Source organism: Nelumbo nucifera, chromosome 1, assembly GCF_055504915.1.
Source record: "Nelumbo nucifera cultivar China Antique chromosome 1, China Antique-T2T, whole genome shotgun sequence".
NCBI lineage: Eukaryota > Viridiplantae > Streptophyta > Magnoliopsida > Proteales > Nelumbonaceae > Nelumbo > Nelumbo nucifera.
The window spans coordinates 101,340,524-101,366,750 of NC_142649.1; the positions used below are offsets into that span (position 1 = coordinate 101,340,524).

General features: G+C 37.7%; 1 protein-coding gene, 1 non-coding gene and 1 pseudogene across 2 annotated transcripts; 1 reads left to right on the forward strand and 2 right to left on the reverse strand.

The window, feature by feature from the left end:
- Positions 1 to 8,603: 8,603 nt before the first annotated feature.
- On the reverse strand, positions 8,604 to 8,710 carry LOC148803635 (small nucleolar RNA R71). The gene has a single exon (XR_016081550.1). It is a non-coding gene; the product is annotated as a small nucleolar RNA R71 (small nucleolar RNA).
- Positions 8,711 to 9,191: 481 nt separating this feature from the next.
- On the forward strand, positions 9,192 to 10,209 carry LOC104588472 (uncharacterized). The gene is made up of 2 exons (XM_010246412.1): positions 9,192 to 9,725; positions 9,865 to 10,209. Exons 1-2 carry the CDS (start codon positions 9,192 to 9,194, stop codon positions 10,207 to 10,209), a joined length of 879 nt encoding a protein of 292 aa, XP_010244714.1.
- Positions 10,210 to 22,994: 12,785 nt separating this feature from the next.
- On the reverse strand, positions 22,995 to 25,471 carry LOC104588473 (leucine-rich repeat receptor-like serine/threonine/tyrosine-protein kinase SOBIR1 pseudogene; annotated as a pseudogene).
- Positions 25,472 to 26,227: the final 756 nt, after the last annotated feature.

The window sequence follows — 26,227 nt, forward strand, 5'->3', positions numbered from 1 at the left end:
CAAGGTGGAGAAGTTATCCTTCGCCCTGGTAGTCTTGGACAGGAAACTCAGGTTGTATTTCCAAGCCCATAGCATCACTATCTTGACCAGCTAACCCCTCAAGTCTGTCCTCGTCGAGCCTGAGACCTCAGGTCGGCTGACGAAATGGGTTGTGGAGCTATCTGAGTTTGACCTATAGTACCAACCAAGGCCTACAATCAAAGCACAAGCTCTGTCTGATTTCTTGGTGGAGTGCACCTTCAACAAACTCATCGGCCAAGCCCTAGAAGAAGAAGAAGGACCTCTATCGACTTGGAAATTGTTCATGGATGGATCCTCCCAATGCAAAAGAAAGTGGAGCGGACCTCATACTCCTCACCCCAAATGACAATGAAGTGGAGTATGTGTTGGCATTTGACTTCTTGGCCTCCAACAATGAAGCTGAGTATGAGGCCCTACTCGTCAGTTTATAGCTTGCCAAAGTCCTCAACGCCTAATACATTGAAATCTTCAGCAACTCCCAACTGGTGGTGAACCAATTGAATGGCAAATATGAGGCCAAAGAACCCAACATGGCCAAGTACTTATCCAAGGTGCAAGAACTTACTCACCAATTTTAGCGCTTTGCCTTGCTCCAAGTCCCACAGGCTGAGAATATGAGGGCCAACACCCTATCCAAATTGGCAAGCACATCGGGCCAACACAATATGAGGGCCAACTCTCTCGGCTACACTATCCGTGTTGAGAAGCTAGTGCGACCCAACTTTGAAGAAGTCCAAGTGCTACCCATACAAGCCGACCCCATGTTGGATGGACCCCATCATTGCCTACCTGCTACATGAGCAATTGCCCACTAACAGAAATGAAGCTAGACGAGTCCGACGGTAGGCAGCCCATTACACTTTACTTGAAGTGAAGTTGTATAGAAGATCTTTCACCTTGCCCTTCCTCCGATGCCTTCGTTACGAGGAGGGCGAGTATTTGCTTCGAGAGATCCATGAAGGCATCTACAGAAACCACTTTGGAGGCAGAGCCTTGGCCCAAAAAGCACTAGGCAAGGGTATTTTTATCCGATAGTTCAGAAGGATGCAACTGAGCTAGTGCAGAAGTGCGATCGATGCCAAAGACAATCCAACATCTCCCATCGGCTAACTACAACTCTCTCGGCCCTCAACAGTTCATGGCCCTTTGCCAAATGGGGAATGGATCTCTTTGGCCCCTTCTCTTAAGCCACTGGAAACAGAAAATACCTCATCGTTGTCGTTGACTAGTTCACCAAGTGAGTCGAAGCCAAGCCCTTGGTCGCCATCACGTCCAAGATGATCCAGAACTTCTTTTGGAAGAACATCATTTGTCGCTCCGACATCCCCCACATGTTCGTCACCGACAATGGCAAGCAATTTGATGACGCTAGGTTCTGAGAATGGTGTGCTAGCCTCGACATCAAGCAACAGTACACCTCAGTAGGCTACCCCCAAACCAATGGCCTAGCCGAGGTCACCAACAGGACAATTTTGGGCAGGCTAAAGACTAGACTTGATAGAGAGAAAGACCTCTGGGCCGACGAGCTATACAACGTCATATGGGCCTACTAGACGACACCTCGAATCGCCACAGGAGAGACCCCATTCAATTTAACTTATGGCACCGAGGCCATCATTCCAACAGAGATTGGTCAACCGATGCTTTGGATTGAGGTGTATAGTGAAGTCGATAATGATGAAGAACTCAAAAACAACTTGGATTTGTTGGAAGGAGTCCGAGAGCAGGCTCAACTCAAGGTTGTGGCCTATTAGCAGAGGGTAGCCGGCTACTACAACTCTCGGGTGAAGGAAAGGCATTACAAATAAGGATACCTCATCCTCAGAAAAGTCATGGTGCCCAAGCCTGGTGTTGGAAAGCTCAACACTAATTGGGAAGGTCCCTACAGAATCAAGCAGGTCGTCGGCCCCGTCACCTTTCAACTCGAGTATTTGAATGGAAGACCGGTTCTACGGACTTGGAACTCAAAGAATCTCCAGATGTATTATCAATGAAATGTAATTTTTGAAGGCTTATCAATTGAAAAAAAAAGTGCAAAGTTCCTCCCCCTCGGCTTCAATTTTAGTGTATACGTTCTAATTGTGCACAATTGCCAAGACCCCTTGGCCGTGCGACTAGCCGAAGCACACAACCTTCTCCAAGGTTATACGCTCGGAATGGATGACGACCAAGGAACATGGCTCCTAGTGAGCCACACGCCCTCTTGACCTTCTCGCCAAGACATAAGCTATTACTACGGATATGAAATGCCTGTGGCTAAAACTTGATTTCTAGCTATGGTCATTTTGTCCGTAGCTAAATGTCACCACGCCCATGGATAAAACCTATTTATAGCCATAGATTTTAATATCCGTTGTTATATGTTGTAGAAGATTTAAGGGATGTGTTGACCTATAGCAACGGATATGTTGTTCATGGCTAAAGGATATTTATAACTATAGCTACGGATAACCAAAAATACGTAGCTATAGGTTACTGAAGAATGAGAAATGCTATTTATAACTTTTTTGTGGTTAAAAGTTATAATATTAAGGCTGCATTTGGCATTCCATATTTTAAGGACTTGTCTCCTTTTTGTAGTTAAAATGCCCGTATTAATAATGAATTTTTAACGACAAAAAGGAGACAAGTCCTTAAAATAAGGAATGCCAAATGCAGCCTAAAAGTTGTGACTTTGTGCTTTTCTAACATTCAAATGTGGAGAATATTGTTTTGAAATTTCAATGTGGCATTTTGTGAAATGACACACATAATAATTTTACCCCAAGGAGGAAAATGCTTTGGAGTTATTTAATAAATTGATTAGCATATAACGGAAAATGGTTAAGAATTAATAAATATAATAAAAAGTTAACAAAAAATAAATAATTAATAAATTGATAAAAATATAAACTAGTAAGTAATTAGTAAACTTAAAAAAAAATATATAATAAATGAAAACTTAATTATTTAAAAAAAACAATATAATAAGTTATTTTTATTAATTAACTAATTACTAATTACCAAAAAATATTAATAATGAATAAATATTATTCTTAGACAATTATTAATGAATAAAATAATAATTCATGATTACTATTTAATAATAATTAAGTTAGAAAATAAATACATAAATAATAAGATAATAATTTGTAAAATGAAAATACATATTTTAATTATTATGTAATTAATTAATTAAAAATTATTCATCAAAAAATAATTAAATTAATTTAGATAAATATTTATTAATAGAAAATAATAACTAATAGTTAACTATTAAGAAATTAAATATGATTAATCATTGATAATTAATTAATTAATTAACTAATATTAGTTAATGATTAATGAAAACATAGTTATTAGCTATTATTAGCTAATGACAATTAAACTAAATTTTTAATAATTTCACAAATAAATTACTAAAAAATTAGTTATAAAATATAAATAATTAAATATTAATTAATATTTATTTACTTAAAAATTAAGCATTTATTTAATAAATTAATACTTAATGAAGTAATAATTATCGGGGGGATTTTTATAGTTTTTTATTTTATTTTGGGTAACTTTTTCTATCTACACGTTTCAAAGTGCTAAAGTCACCTTACCTTTCTATTTTTGTTTAAAGTGCATTTTTGTCCTCAAATCTTAATTTTGTATATTAAAAATTTAAAAATTAATAAAAAAATATATGTTATTGTATAATATTACTATGCCATCCAGATTGAATGGACCAGAATGTGACAATTTAAAAAGTAACAATAAAATAAAATAAATAATTAAAATAAAAGGCCCAAAATCGTTGTTTGGGTTGAATAGGGCGACAGTTTGACTACTTGGGTCAACAGTTCAATGGTTTTGGGAAATTTTTTAGTTTTGAGCCAAAACGGAACTGACACCCCAACCAATTCCCAAGCTAAATGGTCTGACTATTCGAGTCAATGATGGTTTCAAAACCATGATATCATCTATTTTATATATAAATATTATAATATGATATTTATAATCTATATATGATATTTTATATTATATTCCATTTAATATAAAATATTAAAATATAATATAAAATATGTAGGCCGGAAATCAGGTCCATCCGATCCAGACCCTTGTAGGCCTAGGCCCAGGTTTATGTGCAAAGCTCAAAATCTAGGTTTATGTGCAAACCCTCTATTTGAAACATCATATCTTCCTTCTCTCTCTCTCTGTATATATATATATATATATATATATATATATATATATATATATATATTCCTTTATTCTCACTATTTCCCCTCTTTTCCTCGCCCCAACTAACCAAATCACTGAAATCACTTGGAGGATAGACCGTCTTCTTTCCATCAACACACCAAACAGAGACGGTGGTGCACTCCCCTCTGACCACTCTTCTCCCTCTCCTCTAATCCCCTTGATAGGTCCCAGTCAAAGCTAGTTGAGATATTCTACTTGAGGTGAGAATGAACCTTGTAGTATTTTGTTGGAATTTCGAACTACCCCTCTTTGTTAAGTGATAGAGTTTAAATACAAAGAGGACTCAACTACTTCCCTAAACAAAGGGAGTCACATGGCTGACTGACAAGAAAATAGCTAACAATAATGGACTTATCCTTCCTAACTGATTGACCTATTCCTATGCAAACAGAATAATAACATTATCCTTCCTAACCGATTGATCTATTCCTATGCAAATAGAATAACAGCAATAACATTATCCTTCCTAACCGATTGACCTATTCTTATGCAAACAAAATAACAACTAATGTAATCCCCTGGCCACGTCACTTGTTGCTTGCATGTCCCATGCAAGTGATGTTGCTCACTCCCCGTACCTCGGATTCCGGATAGGCACTCGGGTTGATCTTCTTGGCCTATCATTGCCCCCATCTTTCAGAGGAACCTTGTCCTCAAGGTTCAAGTTGATGTACTTGTTTCGCAGCTCCTAAGCATTTTCCTACATGGCATCTTCTTTGGAAGGTTTTTTCCACTAGACCAAGCTTTCTTCAATGAAACTTGATCCTTTCTTAACCCATCGAGTATCCAAAATGGCTTCAGGTTCCATGACAAGTTCACCATCATCGGTTATGGGCAGAAACTCAGTGCTAGTTGCAGTAGTCTCCCCTACTTGCCTTTTGAGCAGTGAAATATGGAAAACCGGGTGAATTCGAGAGCTTGCAGGTAGTTGTAGTTTGTAAGCTACTTTTCCAATTCTTTCTTCAATTTGGTATGGCCCATAAAAGTGACTAGCTAGCTTTTGATGTGCTCTCCTATGGACAGTTTACTTTCGATAAGGGTGGAGTTTAAGGAAGACCAAGTCTCCCACTTGGAATTCCACGTCCCTTCTTTTGGAATTGGCCATTTGTTTCATTCGATTAACTACTGCATGTAAATTGATTTTGAGCTGCTATAGAATGGCATTCCAAGATACCATGGTCTGGTCCACCTCTTCCACAGAAGATTCTCCAACTTGATAATTCAGAATACTTGGTGGTGGTCTCCCATAGAGAGCTTGAAAGGGTGTCATCCCAATAGAGGAATGGTATGCAGTGTTGTACCAAAACTCAGCCCATGGAAGGAAGGAGCTCCATTTTCGAGGTTGTTAAGAAACAAAATATCAAAGATATTGTTCAACACACCAGTTAACCACCTCGGATTGACCATCGGTTTGGGGATGATAGGCAGAGCTCATGTGCAGCTTAGTACCTGACATTTTGAAGAATTCCTGCCAAAAGTGACTTATGAAAATGGGATCTCTGTCACTAATGATTGACTTTGGCATGCCATGAAGCTTGAAAATCCCTTCCACAAACTTTTCAGCTACCAACTTTGTCATGTAGGGATGCGGCAAGGCCAAAAAATGGGATGATTTACTTAGGCGGTCTACCACCACAAAAATAGTGCTTTTGCCATTAGAGGGTGGTAACCCTTCTATAAAATCCAGGGTGATGTCATCCCATACTTGGCAAGGGACGGGTAATGGTTGGAGAAGACCCGCTGGAGATAAAGTATCTGCCTTATTCTTTTGGCAAACAGTGCAAGAGGCCACATATTGTTGAATCCCCTTATACATCGATGGCCAATAGAATTGTTGTGCCAAGCGCTTGTATGTTCTCAATACCCCGAAATGTCCCCCATACGGTGAATCATGGAATTCCTGCAATAGCTGATTGACGAGTTGGGAATTAGGAGGAATCACTACATGGTTTTTGTAACATACCAAGCCATTCCGCCATGTATAGGGAGCTCCCAGATTTTTAGTTGCAAGCTTGCCAATTCGGACCATGTAGGGATGTTTGCTGGCTTATTCTGGATTGCATTCCATAGAGAAGTTTGAGGGACAAAAAGAGTATTAAAGCTAGGACTGCCTATTACTCTTGACAAAGCATCAGCAGCAGAATTCTCCCTTCCCAGTTTGTAACTGATCTCATAGTCATACCCCAACAATTTGGACACCCACTTCTGTTCTTCAGGTGTCACAATGCGCTGCTCCATCAAATACTTGAGGCTGCATTGGTTGATGAGAATAAAATTTATCATATTTTTATCCCCTAATATTCTATCTTTTATACTGAATTAGTACTTATTTAGACTCATAATTCTTGTATTTCGGTGCAGGGCAAGGAAAGAAGTCGCAAGAAGGAAAACCAGGCTAATCGGATGGGTTTTCACAGTTTCGGCAGCAATCAGTAATCTAGGCCTAACTTCCATACCCGAGCTCCGGTCGGCCTACATCGAAGTCAAATCCGGGCCCGAAGACGGAGAAATTTTGTAGTGAGGCCCAGTTCCCAGCTGAAGCCCATTCGAGTAGAAAAACATTGAGGCGGCCCAAGTTATTAAAGCAGCCCATTCGAATTCAAGAATTCGAGAGTCCTCTTAGATTTAAATTTCTAAATGTAATTCCAGAAAGATTAAGAAAGGTTTAGATAATGAGAGAGGAGAGAAGATAGGATATGATAGGAGGAGTTTGGATCGAAGCTGGATTATCCATTCTTGAGATAACCCCAAGTAATTGTAAGCTATATGAGAGCTGGGCGCACCAACCCTAGGGGCATCACGAATTGCAGTGAGCTATCTATCAAGAAAAGAGAAAACAAATCAAGGAACTTGGGGAAGGTGATCTAGAATTCAAGAACCCTCAAGAAGAAGGTGGCAGCAAGAAGGGGAGATCCCAACACCATGGGTGAATTCATGAGTTCTTTCATTCCCTTTGTTTGCTTTAATTCTTTTATCATGAACTGATTTGTTTTTAGCTAGGGCTATGGAAATCCTAACCTTGTTAATGAATACATTTTTATCTTTATGATTTATCCAAGATTGTGATTTCCATACAGTTTATGAATTATTTTGCTTAATGCGATTAAGAGCTTGGCCACCTCTTAATTGATTTGGTTTATATGAATGAATCGAGAAAGGAATTCACATAATCGACTGAATAATTCATAGTGTGAATTGAATGATATATAGAGATATATATACATGATTCATCTGAATTTAATGGTTTTCCTCAAACTTAATGCACTTCCATCTTGAGAACTCTACTCGAGAAATCGAAGGATTACCTGATGGGCATAGTTTTAGTATATCTCGAGAGAGAATATTAAATAAAATTGGAAAGACCTCAACTTATGGGAATGACAAATAATCTTAGTTAATCGAATCCTTCAATATTCATTACATTGGTTAGGTGGACCAAAAGCCCTAGCGATTTCATCCATTGCATATTCGGTTAGTGATCACTCACGCTTCTATTTTCTTTTTCTAGTTTTTATTAGTCCTTGTTCTTTCAAATCTGAATTGCGATTGTCCAAATAATTAGGGAAGACTGTGGTTTTATTACTTATTTTGTTAAATCCCCGTGGGAACGATATTTTTATACTACTTGATAACTAGTGCACTTGCTAGGTTTATATTCATAGCTATCAAGTTTTTGTCGCCGTTGCCGGGGATTTAATCCTAAAATAATATTAGAACTTGTTGACCTTGATTAATTTGGATTTTTATTTCTGCTTTTTATTATTTTATTTTGTTTACTTTTTTTTTAGTTTGTTCGATTTCTTGCTTTGTTCAGATTTGTTTTTAGTGCATGACACACACTAGACAAGAAGGACTAGCAAGATTCGCTCCTGAAATTGAGAGGACCCTTCGCTTATTGCAAAGGGCCAACAGAGGTAAAGCAAGAGAGGAGGTTGATATTGGCGAACCAGCAATAGAAATTGGGGAAGAAATGGCAGAAGCAAATCGCACCCTCCTAGACTATGCTTGTCCAACCATTGATGGGGCGACATCCAACATTTGCAAGCCTACAATTCAGGCCAACAATTTTGAAATCAAGCCTGCAATAATTCAAATAATTCAGACAAGTATTCAGTTTAGTGGGTTACCAAGTGATGACCCAATTGCACACATTGTTAACTTCTTAGAAATATGTGATACATTTAAACATAATGGAGTTAGTGATGATGCTATTAGGCTTAGATTATTTCCATTTTCATTGCGTGATAGAGCTAAGGATTGGCTTAACTCACTCCCTGCAGGAAGTATCACCACTTGGAATGATCTAACCCTAAAAAAATTTGGCTAAATATTTCCCACCCTCTAAAACAACAAAGCTAATTAATGATATTACTACTTTTGCTCAATTTGAGAGGGAATCCTTGTATGAAGCATGGGAACGATCCAAGGAGATGCTTAGGAAGTGTCCTCACCATGGGATAACAACTTGGCGTCAAATTCATACTTTTTATAATGGTATTACCCTCTCTAATCGATCTATTATTGATGCAGCTGCAAGTGGCACAATCATGAGAAAAACATCGGAAGAAGCTTATGATGTAGTAGAGGAGATGGTATCGAATAGCTACCAATGGAGCAATGACCGAACCAATCAAAGGGGAGTACACCACATCAATTCCCTTGCAGCCCTATCTGCGCAAATTGCTAATCTGAATAAGAAACTTGACACCTTTAATATTGCAGCCATTAATGCATCATCTAGCATCTCATGCGATTCATGTGGTCAAATAGGACATACTAATTCTGATTGTCCATTAAGTAGCCCTTTTATTTCCCATGAGAATGCTAATTTTATCTCTTATGCTGGTAGACCAAATTTCAATCCCTACTCAAATACATACAACCCAGGGTGAAGGAATCATCCAAACTTTTCATGGAGCAACAATCAGCAAAAGGCTCCCATGGGATTCCAACCACAGCCGCCCCCGCAAGAAAAAAAGAGCAATTTGGAGGAGATGATTTCTAAGTTCATCAATACTGCTGAAGCAAAATTCCAAAGCCATGAAACATCGATTAAGAACTTAAAAGTTCAAGTGGGGCAGATTATAAGCACACTGTCGGAAAGAAAAGAGGGACGGCTACCCAACAACACAGAGAAGAATCCCAGAGAGCATGTGAACGCCATAGCCTTAAGAAGTGGGAAGACAGTCGGCGAAGCCCAAGAAGACGACAAGGAAGCTGAATTGGCCGATCTGCAAAAGGAGAATGAGAGAAGCACCCCTAAACTGAATTTAGATGAAATCAAGCTTCCTATTCCCTACACAAGAAGAGTCTTTAGGGATAAATTAGATAAGCAATTTGAAAAATTTTTGGAAGTATTTAAAAAGATCCATATTAACCTTCCTCTTCTTGATGTATTGTCACAGATGCCAAAGTATGCCAAATTCCTGAAGGAGGTGATGTCCAACAAAAGGAAGTGGGAGGATTGTGAGATGGTAAAGCTAAACGAAGAATGTTCAACCATTTTTCAAAATAAACTGCCTCCAAAACTAAAGGATCCAGGGAGTTTTTCTATACCTTGCACCATACCTTGCACCAGGGAGTTTTTCTATCTTCAAAAGACTTGGATTGCAGGAACTAACGTCTACAACTATTACCCTACAGTTGGCCAATCGAAGCATTAAATACCCTAGGGGAATAGTCGAAGATGTCTTAGTTAAAGTAGGGAATTTCATCATCCCTACTGATTTCATCATGTTGGATATGGAGGAGGATAGATCGATGCCATTAATTCTAGGGAGACCCTTTCTTGCTACTGGTAATGCCTTAATTGATGTACAAAAGGGTCAACTTACTCTTAGGATCAATGGTGAAGAAGTGATATTTAACGTTTTCCAAACCTTGAAGTATCCCAACACAAGAGAACATGAGATATATGCAATCAACTCTATTGATGTGGTGGCAGCCGGAATTAATTAATCAAAGTTAGATGACCCGTTTGAAATCTGTATTATTGATTCTTGTGATGATATGCAGGTCATGTAAAAGAGGCGATGAATTTTTTAGAGGCCGGCCAAGAAGAGTGCAAGCCAAGACAAGGGAGATTTCTACCATTAGATGGGCCAACCCCCTCTAAACAATTATTACCTTCCATCAAAGCACCTCCAGCTTTGGAACTTAAACTCCTACCCTCTAATTTAAAAAATATATTTTTGGGAGAAAGTTCCACCTTACCCGTGATTATCTCTGTTGATTTGATAGGTCTCTGGGAGGAAAAAATGGTGAGAGTGCTGAAACAGCACATACTAGCCATCGGATGAAGCATTGCTGACTTGAAAGGGATTAACCCCTTGGTATGCACACATAAGATTTTGATGGAGGAAGGCTGTAGTCCCAAGGCACAACCACAAAGGAGGCTGAACCCTAAAATGCAACAGGTAGTAAAGGCAGAAATACTGAAATGGCTTGAAGCAGGTATTATCTATCCGATTTCTGATTCATCATGGGTAAGTCCTATTCAAGTCGTACCAAAAAAGGGTGGGATTACTGTAATTATAAATGAAAATAATGAATCAACTCCCACAAGAACAATAACTGGTTGGAGGGTGTGCATAGACTATCGAAAGCTTAATGAGGCCACTAGGAAAGATCACTTCCCTCTATCATTTATTGATCAAATGATAGAGAGACTTGCAGGGCACGCATATTGTTGCTTCCTAGACGGCTACTCTGGGTATCTTCAAGTACCTATTGCACTTGAAGATCAGGAGAAGACCACTTTCACATGCCCATATGGAACATTTGCATTTAGGAGAATGTCATTTGGACTATGCAATGCGCCTGCTACTTTCCAACATTGTATGATGTCATTATTTAGTGATTTCATCGATGACTTCATGGAAGTCTTCATGGACAATTTCTCCATCTACGGATCATCATTCGATGACTGCTTGCATAACTTGGAAAAGGTACTTCAAAGATGTGAGGAGTCTAATCTTGTTTTGAACTGGGAAAAATGCCATTTCATGGTTAGGGAAGGAATCGTTCTAGGACATAAGGTAACCTCTAGGGGCATCGAAGTAGATAAAGCTAAAATAGAACTGATTGAAAAGCATTCTCCTCCTCAATCATTAAAAGATGTTAGGGGTTTTCTAGGACATGCAGGCTTTTATAGGCGATTCATTAAAGGTTTTTCTAAAATTGCCAGGCCCCTAATGAATCTATTAGTTAAAGATGTACCTTTCGAATTCAATGATGAATGTTTGCATGCATTCAATACTCTTAAGGAGAAGTTGGTTCAAGCACTGATTGTATCAGCTCCTGTATGGGGACTACCCTTCGAAATTATGTGTGATGCAAGTAATGATACTTTGGGCACAGTCTTAGGGCAAAGGCAGAATAAGAAATTTCATACCATTTACTATGCAAGTAGGACTATGAATGAAGCACAGAAAAATTATTCTACTACCAAAAAGGAACTACTTGCAATAGTGTTTGCTATCGAGAAATTCAGATCTTATTTGCTCTTATCTAAAGTCATCGTATTCACCGACCATGCTGCCTTGAGATATCTACTTGCTAAAAAAGATGCAAAACCTAGGTTGCTACGATGGATCCTACTTTTGCAAGAATTCGACCTAGAGATCAAGGATAAAAAGGGTAGTGAAAATACAGTAGTTGATCATCTATCAAGGCTGAATGAAAATTATGTTGAAAATATTGATAATTCAGCCTTACATGATGAGTTCCCAGATGAGCAACTACATGCGATTAATGGTAATAATGAACCTTGGTTTGCTGATTTGGCTAATTTCTTGGCAGGGAATGTGGTGCCTCTTCACCTGACATACCAGCAGAGAAAGAAATTTTTCTCTGATGTGAAGCGTTGGGACGAACCTTACCTATACAAAATCTGCAAGGACGGTTTGATAAGGAGATGTATTCCTGAAGAGGAAGTGCTAAGTGTGATAAAATTCTGCCATGACAAAGAAGCAGGAGGTCACCATGGAACATCAAGAACCGCTTCAAAAATCCTCCAAAGCAGTTTTTATTGGCCATCACTCTTCAAGGATGTTTTTGCATATGTAAGTGCTTGCGATCATTGCCAAAGGACAGGTAATATCTATCGACAAAATGCGATGCCCTTGAACAACATTCTTGTCTGCGAAATATTTGATGTATGGGGCATCGATTTCATGGGACCCTTTCCAAAATCTGTTAATAATTTTTATATACTTGTGGTTGTGGATTATGTGAGCAAATGGGTGGAAGCATGTGCATAACCTACTAATGATGCTCGAGTTGTCATTAAATTTATAAAGAAATTCATATTCACTCGTTTTGGAACACCTCGAGCCATCATAAGTGATGGGGGGAAGCACTTCTGCAATAAACAATTTGAGCAATTGTTAAACAAATATGGTGTTACACACCGAATTGCAACCCCTTACCACCCACAGACCAGTGGCCAAGTAGAAGTCTCTAATAGGGAACTAAAGCATATTTTAGAAAAAACGGTCACCACATCCAGGAGAGATTGGTCCTTGAAATTAGATGATGCACTTTGGGCTTACCGTACTGCATTTAAAACCCCAATCGGTATGTCTCCTTACCAATTAGTTTTCGGCAAAGCATGCCATCTACCCATTGAGTTGGAACATAAATCTTATTGGGCTACCAAATTTTTAAATTTTGATCTGAGCAATGCAGGTGATGCAAGGAAACTTCAACTCAACGAGCTAGAAGAATGGAGGAATCAGGCATATGAGAATGCCCACACTTACAAAGAAAAAACCAAAGCTTGGTATGACTCTCGTTTTGCAGGGAACGAATTCAAGGAAGGAGACAAGGTTTTGCTCTTTAATTATCGCCTCAAGCTATTTTCTGGGAAGTTGAAAACCAGGTGGAGCAGACCCTTTGTAGTGGCTAAGGTATTCCCTTATGGAGTAATTCAACTGCATAATGATGATGGGAGTACATTCAAGGTAAATGGGCAGCGGTTGAAGCATTATATTGAAGGAGAGCAACCCATCCACCATGGGTCCACTCTCTCCTTGAAACCGCCATGAAAGAAAGGTGAAAGTCAAGCTCACGACTTAAAAAGAGCGCTTGTGGAAGGCAACCCATTAGTCTAGTTGTTTGTTTTGTTCAGTTTTTTTTTTTTTTCTTATGAGTGTGTTTTTTCTCGTATCTCACATCTACAGGATCTCAACGAGGGAAGTCCCCTTAATTCTTTTTCTCCTTGTTCTTTTTATGCATAGTTCATACATTGAGGACAATGTATACCTTAAGTGTGTGGGGGGGGATTAAGGGGTTGATAAATTTTTTCTTCGATTAACTCTAGCATGCTTCAATCATCACTCTTTAACCTTTCCTTTCAAAATTTCTGCTCCCGAGAGACTTGTTTTTGAATGATTGCAAATCACCATGAATCATGTGCTTAGGTGAGATAGACAAGAAAGGATGCAAGCAAATTTAGCTGAAATTTATGGCTATGGAAGGTACCTCAGTAGTTGGAATGATCAACGAGCAAGATGCAATACAAATTTGACCCCTATGAGCATTTGGTTTATGACCGTCAAACATGGTTTGATTATTCTAGAACTTGCTTTAGTAGACATGTTGAGACCATGGTAGTGAGTTCAAAGATTGGTATGAAAATGGTGATGCCCTTTTTCGAAAAAAAAAGGGAAGAGGAGAAAAAATAAAGTGTAGTGTGAGATGGAGCAATGCACTTACACTAAAAGCATAAGTGTAGTGTGAGATGGAGCATAAAATGCACTCACACTAAAAACATAAGAAAAGGGTGTGATGGAGCATAAAATGAACTCATCCCTAGATCCCAAACCCCTTGTCACCTTTTGATGCAATGAACTCATGCTAGTTGTGGAGATGTGATACATAAGCAAGCCTATAGTAATAACATTCCTTGTTTTGACTTATTCGAAAAAATATATATATTTTATTATGAGGGAATACTTTGACTATTGCTACATTTTGATTATGAAAACAATGAGTGCTTACTTTAGTCCTAAAATTGCTCATGCGACGAAATGTCTGCTCCCCTTGATTGTTGATTTCACTGGGGAACATGAGGATTGGCGATTTAAGATAATTTTTTGACAAGTTAAAGAGGAACAAGACATGGAAGAATGGAAGGATCATTAAATACTGGATCAAGGCATGCAAGAGGGTGAACATCCTGTGAAGAATGACCTCCAAAAATTTTAGTAGTTAGTCAGCTTGTCTTGTTTTAGTTTTGCTTCAGTTTTGTCTTGCCCGAGGACGGGCAAGAGTTTAAGTGTGGGAGGATTTGATGAAAATAAAATTTATCATATTTTTATCCCATAATATTCTGTCTTTTATACTGAATTAGTACTTAATTAGACTCATAATTCTTGTATTTCGGTGTAGGGCAAGGAAAGAAGTCGCAATAAGGAAAACAAGGCTAATCGGATGGGTTTTCACAATTTCAGTAGCGATCAGTAATCTGGGCCTAACTTTCATATCCAAACTCCGATTTGACTGATTCAAGATCCACTAGAAAGATAAGAGAGAAAGATAAAACTTTAATGTTTAGGGCTTTCACAGATTCGGCCTACATAGAAGTCAAATCCAGGCCTGAAGACGGAGAAATTTCGTAGTGAGGCTCAGTTCCTAGCTGAAGCCCATTTCGCAGAAAAACATTAAGGTGGCCCAAGTTATTAAAGCAGCCCATTTGAATTCAAGAATTAGAGAGTCCTCTTAGATTTAAATTTCTAAATGTAATTCCAAAATGATTAAGAAAGGTTTAGATAATGAGATAGGAGAGAAGATAGGATAGGATAGGAGGAGTTTGGATTAAGGCTGGATTATCCATTCTTGAGATAACCCCAAGTAATTGTAAGCTATATGAGAGTTGGGTGTACCAACCCTAGGGGCATCACGAATTGCAGTGAGCTATCTATCAAGAAAAGAGAAAACAAATCAAGGAACTTGGGGAAGGTGATCAAGAATTCAACCCTCAAGAAGAAGGTGACGGCAAGAAGAGGAGATCTCAGCACCATGGGCGAATTCATGAGTTCTTTCTTTCCCTTTGTTTGGTTTAATTCTTTTATCATGAGCTGATTTGTTTTTAGCTAGGGTTGTGAAAAGCCTAACCCTGTTAATGAATACATTTTTATCTTTATGATTTATCCAAGATTGTGATTTCCATACAGTCTATGAATTATTTTGCTTAATGCGATTAAGAGCTTGGCCACCTCTTATTTGATTTGGTTTATGTGAATGAATCGAGAGAGGAATTCACATAATCGACTGAATAATTCATAGTGTGAATTGAATGGTATATAGAGATATATATACATGATTCATCTGAATTTAATGGTTTTCCTCAAACTTAATGCACTTCCATCTTGAGAACTCTACTCGAGAGATCGAAGGGTTACCTGATGGGCGTAGTTTTAGTATATCTCGAGAGAGAATATTAAATAAAATTGGAAAGACCTCAGCTTATGGGAATGACAAATAATCTTGGTAAATCGAATCCTTCAATATTCATTACATTGGTTAGGTGGACCAAAAGCCCTAGCGATTTCATCCATTGCATATTCGGTTAATGATCACTCATGCTTCTATTTTCTTTTTCTAGTTTTTATTAGTCCTTGCTCTTTCAAATCTGAATTGCGATTGTCCAAACAATTAGGGAAGACTGTGGTTTTAATACTTATTTTGTTAAATCCCTGTGGGAACGATATTTTAATACTACTTGATAATTAGTGCACTTTCTAGGGTTATATTCGTAGTTATCATTGGTCAGTTTGGATGTAGAACTTTCAGCCCAACAAATAGGGGCGCCAAGTCCGAATAGCTTGAATAATGGCAAGCATCTCCTTGGCATAGGTAGACCATGATTGTTTATTGATTCCTAAGGCTCGGCTCATGAATCCTATGGGCCTCCCTTGTTGTGTCAACATTGATCCAATGCCAGCATCCAAAGCATCAGATTCAATGACAAAGGGTTCATTAAAATTTGGCATAGCAAGTGTGGGAGTAGACGTCATTGCATGCTTCAAGGCTGTAAATGCATCTTCTGCTTCTGTTTTCCGTCAAAACTACCCATTTTTTAAGAGATTGGTGAGTGGCCGAGCTATAACTCCATAATTGCGGACGAACTTTCTATAATAACCTATAAGGCCTAAGAAGCCGTGCAAGTCAGAAACATTAGTGGGTCTAGGCCAATTAAGCATAGCCTTAATCTTCCCTTGGTCCACCTTGACACCTTGGGAAGTTACAATGTGGCCCAAATATTTGACTTCTTGCTAGCCGAATGTACACTTGCTAAGTTTGATGAAAAATTTGTGATGCCTTGATATTTCAAAAGCTGTTCTAATATGTTCAAGATGCATAATCCAATTGGGGCTATAAATGAGAATATCATCAAAAAAGACTAACACAAATTTTTGAAGATATGGACGAAATATGGAATTCATGATGGCCTAAAAGGTTGAAGGAGCATTATACAAGCCATAGGGCATAACCAAATATTCGTAATGACCATTGTGTGTGCGAAATGAAGTTTTGTGAATGTCTAATAGGTGTATCCGTACCTGATGATAACCTGACCGTAAATCAAGTTTAGTAAAGAAGGCTGCCCCGTATAGCTCATCAAGCATATCATCAATGGTTGGAATAAGAAACCTATCTTTAATGGTTACAGCATTAAGAGCCCTGTAATTGGTACAGAAATGCCAAGTTTCATCTTTCTTTTTGACTAGCAAGACAGGAGAAGAGAAAGGACTTGTGCTAGACCTTATTAGCCCTAATCTTAACATGTCTTGAACTTGTTTTTCTATTTCAGCTTTTTGAAAGTAGGCATACTTGTATGGGCGGACATTAATTGACTCGGTCCCTTCTTTGAGATTGATGTGGTGATCGATCTCCCTCTTTGGTGGCAGCTGTGTTGGTTCCTGATAGATGTCCTCGAACTCTTCTAACAATTGCTGCATGTCCGGCTGAAGTCTGTGAGTTACGTCCTCCATGGCTGCTTGTAAATAAATGGCAAATATGGAATTTCCTTGCTTCATCTTTTTTGAAATTGTTTTGAATTCTGTAGGTTGAATCAGTTGGTTGTCAATCCCTTTCAATTGCTGACGCTGGTTCTTCCCTTCCTCCTGATATGCCCTGTGTAACCACTACCACCATTGATTTGCTTCTCCTTCCAGATGAAAGGAAGCCAAAGACACTTTTTGTATTTCCAAGGTGCCCTGGTATTCAAAGAATTGGTCGACACGAGCGAACCATTCCCTCTTTCCCCCTTTCCCTTCATCTCACCGGTGACTATTTCGAGCCTATTCTCACACCCTGTTCTCTGGTCGTGAAAGAGGCCTCACAATGGCAAGATTCCCCCATTTTCGATCAGGTTTCCCGTGATTTTTCACCGTTTCCATAGCTTCATCCTATTCCCTCAAAATTTACATCATTTTCCTTCAGCTTTTGGGTCTCCCAACCAGTTGCCAACCCCCTTGTCTGAGTCTCCTTCGCCAATTGCACAGAATCATTGAATATCAATGTTGTAGTCCTTGGGTCACCACTATTGTTAAAGAAAACAACCTGAGAGGAAGATTACTAGAGCCCCTGTTGCAGCATCTACATTAAGGCCTACATTCGATTCAGATTTTTCCCATAGAAGACAAACCACCATCGATTGAAAAGGATCGAGGATCCCTGTTCTCTCGATCGAACCAGGCCGAAACCCCATCTCAGGTAAGTTCTAATTTACTCTGCAACTCTTTTCCATTCTATTGTCTATATATCCCATTTTCGATTTCTCCTCTCCAATGTAGCATTCGATTGTTGGCTAGCAGAGGTGGCAATGAGGTTCTGTAGAGCCATCCTTGTAATTTTTTTGCTCACATCGTTGCTAATAATGAGATCCCTGTGATCCTTTTTCTAGAACCATTTTTTTATCTTTCTTTGTCTTCTGTCTTTAAATCCTATTTGAATGGAGATGCTAGTGAAGTCGCAGATTCCTTAGCATTTTTTTTTTTGTTTAGTTATTTCTTACTTTAGTTCTGATGTTGTTTAGTGCCAGATTGCTTAGCTTTTTCTAGAAGATGCTCACCTTGAAATTCCAAGCTATCAAATGTTCAGGTCATACTAAAAATTGTTTGCCTTCATTAGAAATGAGAGAAATGGTCATTACTTGTGAGTTCAAGACTAGGAAGATTTCCTACCCCAGTTCTCCTACCCTACACCTTCAATGGTTAAAAACCAGAAAAGGGCAAAACAGATCAAACATCATAAATACAACTTCATAAAAATGTAATCACATATATTGCAACAAGTGCATTCCTTTTTTATTCATTCTCATTTCATCTGGTTGGATAATTGCCTTTGCCATGATTCATGGATTTCACATTTCTAATTACAGATGTGTAGGTTATAGCTCCAACCTTAAGCAACTCATTCTTGTGGTTCTCTAATCAGCTAACACTTTCCCTTAATTGGCTTAGGGGCCAATTTGATAACAACTGAAGTGGCTGAACTAAATGACATTAATCTGTCTAAACAATGGGTTTTTAACAAATACGATTTCAAATTAATGAAGATTCTGACCCTATGATTTAGAAGTTCTAAGATGTGGTTAATTTAACATGCTTTGTATATGTATATGTTTCTTGGATTTCATGTAAAGGGTGGTGTATCAATTTTTATATCTATATTTATTTGGAAATTTCTTATATTTTAGTGGGTCACTGTTTATGTTAACAATCAATCATAAAATGAGTGGATTTTATGTTAACAAATAGGACTTCAATTTAATACCTTTAATGTTCTTTTGTTCAGCCTTGGAAAAAGGGCAGCACAAAGTATTTGAAGTAGTGGGTTTTATGCTGCATTTTTTGTCAATATAGATAAAAGAATGAATAGGAACTTGGTATCATTACATTATTCATAGAATCATGGAACCCATTCTGCTTTTTGACTCCTGCACATCAATCCAAACATAACCTAGTTGTGATTCTTGAAAACCCATATATGAGTGTCATGCCATGCCAAGTACTTTGGTTGAAGTTTGAAGGTTAGGATTTAAAGTCGATGACAATTTTCCTTGGTTGGATAAACCTTCATCAATAAGAGGCCTAGGATGCCTTGAAGTTGATGATGGAGAAATATGTGAATAGGAGTTTAAAGTGTGAACTCAACTAATTTGAAGGAAGAAAATAAATCATATGGGGTACTTGGATTTTATAGAAAAAAGAGGAAAATGGCCAAACTTTTCTTGTATTTTTTTAATGGTGATGTAAACTTATATTGAAACAAATAAGATGATTCCATGGTTGAATTCCATCTACAGCTTTCTCTTGCAATCAAATATTGAACCTTCAAGTGAGTGTGTATGACTTCCACCTCTTCCATATTATTAATCTATATTTGGGTATAGTCTTTATTGTTGTACTTTATCTGTTTAATTTCCCCTGACTTTATAGCTAATTCGATACTAGATACAGAACTCATTGCCTTGTTCTTGCACTGATGTGAATAATAATATTTGCATGCATGCTTAACAATGTACTGTTTTGACAGGTACAAAATTACATGTGGTAAATTTGTTAAAACCTGAGCCAGCTGCCCTTCTAATAACTTTATGCAAGTTTACATGAGAAATGTCAAACATCACTCTCTTCATTCATTCTAAGAAGAAAGTCCATTTAACTATGAATTTTGAGGAAGTTTGTTTTTGTCTGAATTAACACTACTAATTTTTCAGTTTCCCTTTTTATGTAAATTATATAGATTTTTCCCACTCCTCAAATTTGTGCTTTTTCATATCTTCCATTTTTTTTACCATATACCATTATTATATGAATATTTTAACTAGATGTTTTTATTTTGTTTGTGATATTTAATATTAGAAATCATTTATTTATTTAATCATATTCATCTTATAGTACACTTTGATCATGCAAAAGAGAAGTTAGTTCTATTTTCCCCTTGGTCAATCAATGACGATGTTAGTAATGTAGGCACTCATCATTCAAAAGTAAGCCCATGCTTAGATATGAATTAAAAATTAACAATATTAACTTTCTGTAATTATTTCCGTCAATATTTTTTTGTTACTATTTCTTTGTGGTTACTTGCATAAAATAATAGGAAAATAATAACACAAAAAACAATATATAAAAATAATAATAAAATTTACAATCAAGAATCCTAAGCCTCATCTCAAGTTTGATCTCAATCTTTACATTTGTGTGATATGTTTAACATTTGGCTAGGAATGAAGTAGGCAAGTTTATATTGCATAGTTGATAATTAAATTTCCATACAGGATTTTATATCTCCAAAAATGTGATTTCTAACTTATTTTTTTATTATTTTCTTATAGGTTGAACATGGTAAAAGAGGATACTTCACACATGTGGATGGAGACATTTGATCAAATTTACACGCCAAGTTTTTTTTTTTTCTTTTGGATTGAGTTTCATGTATTCTTTTTTTTTTTCTAATAAGGAATTTCATGATTCAAGAACCTTGAATTTGTAACAGATTTTAAACACACGGATCGATGTAGTATTGCACTTTGAGATATAATTCTTTATTAAATAGCCTTTTAATGGAATTCTGCATTCAAGTTCCATCTTATATTATCGACTAAATTAGTTGTGCTTGTATTTAATATAGGGAAAAAGGGTTCAAAAAAATATTGAAAAGATTTCATGATTTGGCCCTCAACGAAATCGTTATTATAGGTTATTTTTAGCTAAGGTTAGCTTAAACCGTAGTTATAGGTTTATTTTTTCTAATTACAAACAATTACAATCTGTAGCTATAGATTGATGCTCTTTTGCAGCATAGATTCATAGTTTAAACTATGGATATCTCAACACCATAGCTATAAATCCAAATTTTGTAGCTACGGACATCTCAAAACCGTAGCTTTAAAGCCAAATTTGTAGCTACGGAAAACCTAAAAACCGTAACTACAAATGCAAATATAATTATTTAAATTAGGCTTTAGCTATGGACATAAACTGTAGCAATAGGTTAGTTGTAGTTACGGATACTATCAGCCGTAGCTATTGCCTATAGCCACCGCAACTATAGCTACTATTTTTTAACCATAGCTATAGATCTATAGTTACGTTTTTTTTTTTTTTCATTTTTAGCTATGATTTTATCCATAACTATAGGTCTATTTTCTTGTAGTGTGGCCTAAGTACACCTTAAGGTTACAACTGAAAGGATGGGGTCTTTTTTATGGAGGTAGGTGATGGGGGCTTTTTCTTGAGGGTGATTAAATAGGAGGTAGGTGATGGGGCTTTTTTATGGAGTTTTCAACTGAAAGGACTAAGTAAAGGGGGAAAGCAATTTGGGGGCTATAGCACTAGAACTGCTGTGGACCATGTGGAAAGTAAGGAATTTTTGAAAATAGAAGCAAGTCTGATTATTCAGTTGTAAAGGCCCTATGGCACAGGTTATTCTCATGGGTAGCAGTACATAGATGTTTTAGGGGTGTCCTTTACATCCATCTTTGGTGGACAGAGAAGTATACTGCTTGCTTTTAATACAACACCTTATCTTTTTCTATGGTAGTACAATAAATATATCTTCATTTAGAATAGGTAATACAATAGATCATGCAACTGTAAGGCCATGTATTAAGCAGAATGATTACATGGTTTGTGGTACTATCATGTTCATGGTTCTCCATTAAAATCTAGGCTCCTTGTTTATGGTTTGTATCAACTTAAAATTTGGTAGTTCATAAATTTAATGTGATGTATAACTATAGCTTGTATGGTATTTTATGATAAAACTTTATCTTAATTGTTCTCATTCACAATTGGCACTTATCTGGGACCATATTTGTAATTCTTTGATTGTTAGCGAGAGAGAGAGAGAGCTCCTCCTGTTCTGGTTTGATAAATTCATCCATTTTTAGTGTTTATCCACCTTCCTGCCAGTCCATCTAGAAACGTTCACACTGTCAAATAAGTTAGGAGGCTTATCACCTTTGGGGTTAATTGCATAGGATATTGCTAGAGAATGGAAGAAATGTTTGGGATGCACTTGTTTACTGAGTCACCAAGACATAAGTGGGAAAGAGGCCTCATGGTCCTAATGATTCTTGAGCTGGTTGGTAGGGCCATGTTCCAGATGAAGGATCCCTCCATGTCACAATGTACACTCTCCAATCCTAACCAGACTTAGATTACCTTGGAGATTTTGAATCATTGAAGAGACTAACCTTGCTATTGGTGATGTATAACTGGCTATATTAATTAACTTTACCTATTCCAGTTGTATTGGCATTGTGGCATTGACCTTTGCCATGCTAGAGTTTGATTTATGGGCTTTCGAGACTTTCATCCCCAGCGCGCAGCTTCTTATTGGCATTAGCAGCAGCAGTGGTGGTAGTAACTAGACCTATTTACGGGCTCGGCTCATGCTACTTTAGGCTTGTGCTTCAGGTCAAGTCCATTCAAATTTTGGCAAAAGCTAAATCTAAGCTCGGCCCATCAACAGGAGATAGAAGGGGTATCGATGGGCAGACCTAAGACCAATCCGTTGGCCAATTTTGAAAAAGAAAAAACTAAAGAAAAAGGGTAAAATACAAAAACCTCCCCCTATAGTTTCATTTTATCAAAAACCTCCCTTCTATTTTTGAAAAAATCGACAAATACCTATCTTCCGTCAATGACCAAGATGTAAAACGTGTATAGTTACATTTTTACCCTTTTGTCAATGACATTGCTAAGGCTACTTCCTAACATCATTTAATTCCAGTTTAGATCCTGCATAGTTGCAATTGCTGCTGCTGACATGGCAACAGCTGCAACCCCCAACGTTACTCCACCTGCAGCCTTCATTGCTCCAGCCACTTTTGCAAATGCAGCTATCCCTCCAACTAAAATAGCCCCCAAGTGAAAATCCGATCTATAGTACCGATCCCTGCAACCTCCTAGGGTTTCCCCTAAGGACCCAAACCTCTTTATGGTCTCTTTTCTCTTCAAGAACTCTTCTTCTTACTCTGACAAACTTTCTCTCGTGGACGTCGATGCATTCACATACTGTCAATCTCTCTCTCTCTCTCTCTCTCTCTCTCTCTCTCTCTCTCTTCTTCTTCTTCTTCTTCTTCTTCTTCACATTCATGGAGCTCTTTGATCATCAAACAAACTCATACTAATCAGATAGATGCTACATCATTTTCCCTATTCATACACAGATAAGAGAAAAATAACAAACAACCAAGTAGTTTTCAACATAACATCCATTCCCCTTTAGCTTGGGATCGATGGCCGCGCTCGGGTTCTCCGAAATCATTTGGTTTCTAAGCCATTTGACCAGGCTCATTTCCTCTGTGGTCTGAAAGAAGTCATCTGAAGGCAGCTTGCCCAGAACCAACACTGTTAGAATGACGCCAATGCTGTAAACGTCACACCTGTCTGTAAATTTGAGCATCTGGTGGTACTCGGGTGCATTATATCCAATAGTCCCAGCCACATTGGAGGTTGTGACATAGGTGTTCATCTCCGAGATTGCCTTCTTTAGCCCAAAATCAGCGATGTGTGCCTCCATATCATCGTCGAGAAGTATGTTTCTAGGCTTGAGATCTTTGTGAATTATATGAGGGTTGTGGTGCATATGGAGATACTCAAGGCCGGCGGCCACACCCAAAGCAATCTTGTGTCGTGCCAGCCAATCCAATTCTCTCTTCCCTTCTGATACCTTATTTAGCACGTCCTGTAAGCTCCCGTTCTTCATGTATTCATACACCAGGTAGTGGAAATCTGGCCGTGGCACATGGGCTAGCAGAGGGAGCAAGTTTCGGTGCTGAATCTAACCCATAGTTTGGATTTCCAAACGAATTTGCTACATCTTCTTTGTTAGAAGCTTACTATCTTCCTCTGCTAGTTCAGCTGCATTGATGGGGTTGGGCTGTATTATTTTCCTGATTGCTATAATCTTCCTGTTGCTTCCCGGCAATTCAGCCTTGTAAACCTCTTCACATTCTCCTCGTCCAATGATCTCTAGAGATTCAAACCCGTCTTCTTTTTCCAAGAATGCTAAACTTTGGCCTTCTTGATTAATGGACTGAAGATAGCAAGGCCCGAGTCCTTCACCCTACATCTTATGTAAATGAATAGTAATTTAAACAATACTGACATAATCAATCCCGATACTATTCCAGCAGTCACACCAGCAAGGAATCCGAAGATCCAACCCTTAAGCTTCTTTTTTCTCTTGTCGTGCTTGTGGGTTTTTTTCCTCGGACGAAGGAGCTTTGGCTTCATTAGAATCAGTTCTACTAGAATTAGTTTTACTGGCCGACGGCACCACAGCAGAATTGCTATGATTCTTTGTCATATTATTCTTGGTGAGTATGTAATGCTTAGGGAGAATATTCTTCATCCCCAAGCCGGATTTGGAGTGTTGGACCCAGTTCAGCAACATAGGCACTGGACGTTGATGACAGTGAACCGTATTTCTCAAAGAAGAAGAAGAAGAAGAAGAAGAATGAGAAAAAGAGAAACCAGTGGTATAGATCGGAGTAGGTTACGCTGCTTAGGTGCTTCGGGAAGTTGAGGACAGTGAACAATATTTCTCTTCTGATTAGTTAAATGATGTATTTTAGTGAAAATAGATGCACATTAAATCGTAAAAGGGTAAAATAGGTATTTAAAAAAATGATCATTAGTTTAACGTTTTTCGTCTTGGTCATTGATGGAGGGGAGGTATTTGTCGGTTTTTTCAAATAGGGAAAATTTTTATAATTGTCAGAAACTTGAGGAAAGGTTTTTGTATTTTACCAAAAAAAGATGTTTTGTTGTATTAAAACACCTGACATGCCTGTATTTGAACCTTGGCAGCAACAACAACAAATAACAATATTGTAGTAATGGTAATAAATCAACATGACTTATTCCCTATTAATGGAATTTGTCTCACGGCAGCATCTTTTCATGGAATTTGCAATCATTACAGGATTTTTTTCCCTCAAAAATTGCTACATTTACTCTAAATTATACTTCTTTAGATGAGTTTATGATTGTATTCTTCAGAGTTGCATCATCCTTTCAAGCATTCGTCCCTGTTGGATGGATACTATACACCGGCAACTGAACTGCCTATTCACATATGTGTTTCCTGTGTCCTATAAGCACATTTGCATACCTACAAATTGCCAGGAGAATGTTGGTAGGGTGAAAATGATTGCATGTGACTCAAAGTTGCTCTCGCAATGAGATGCCATGCTCTCTCGTTAGATTCTCAGCGCAGAGGACTTGAGAAATGGTCCCAGGGAGGAGAGTGGAAGGTTAGGGAAAGGAAAGAAAATATAAGAAAATCCATATAAAATTTGTAAAGGTTTTCCTTCCTTTCCTTACTCTTTTCTTGAAACCAAACATAGCCTTACAGAACAATTGAGATTGCAGAAGAAGAGACATCACCTTTGCATTGAGAAAAACAATTATTACTGATGAGATTTACTAATTATGTTGCTACTTACTAGCAAAAAGGTTTCTCCTTTGTTTGTTCTGCTGATGGATTGTTGCAATTGCGAATCATTGTGGAGAAATGAGCGAAGGTGTGTTATTCGGAAGTAGGAATAAGCATCTCTTGATTAAATTTTCTAACTAAACTAAAAATTTGGAAAATAAACACTTACTTAGATTTGGGAAATAAGCCCAAATAAGTGCTTAATTATTCTTAAGAATAAATACCCAAATTTTGGACTTATTTTTAAGTGAAGTGCTTATTTTCTTTCCAAGCAGCTCCTTAATATCGACGTGCCCATGTTATTCCGTACTCCCATTTTCTTGTCCAGAGTTTGTAGATGAGCATAGAATGACTCCTGAAATCTATCTCCCAAGTTTTTTTTGGTAAGACTATCTCCCAACTTAAACACCTCCTAGTTTGATCAACTCTCAATAATACTGACCGCCAAGGTTTTTAAGACCGATTTAGACAACGAATCAGTCAAGGGTTCGGTTTCTGGGTCGAATGGTCC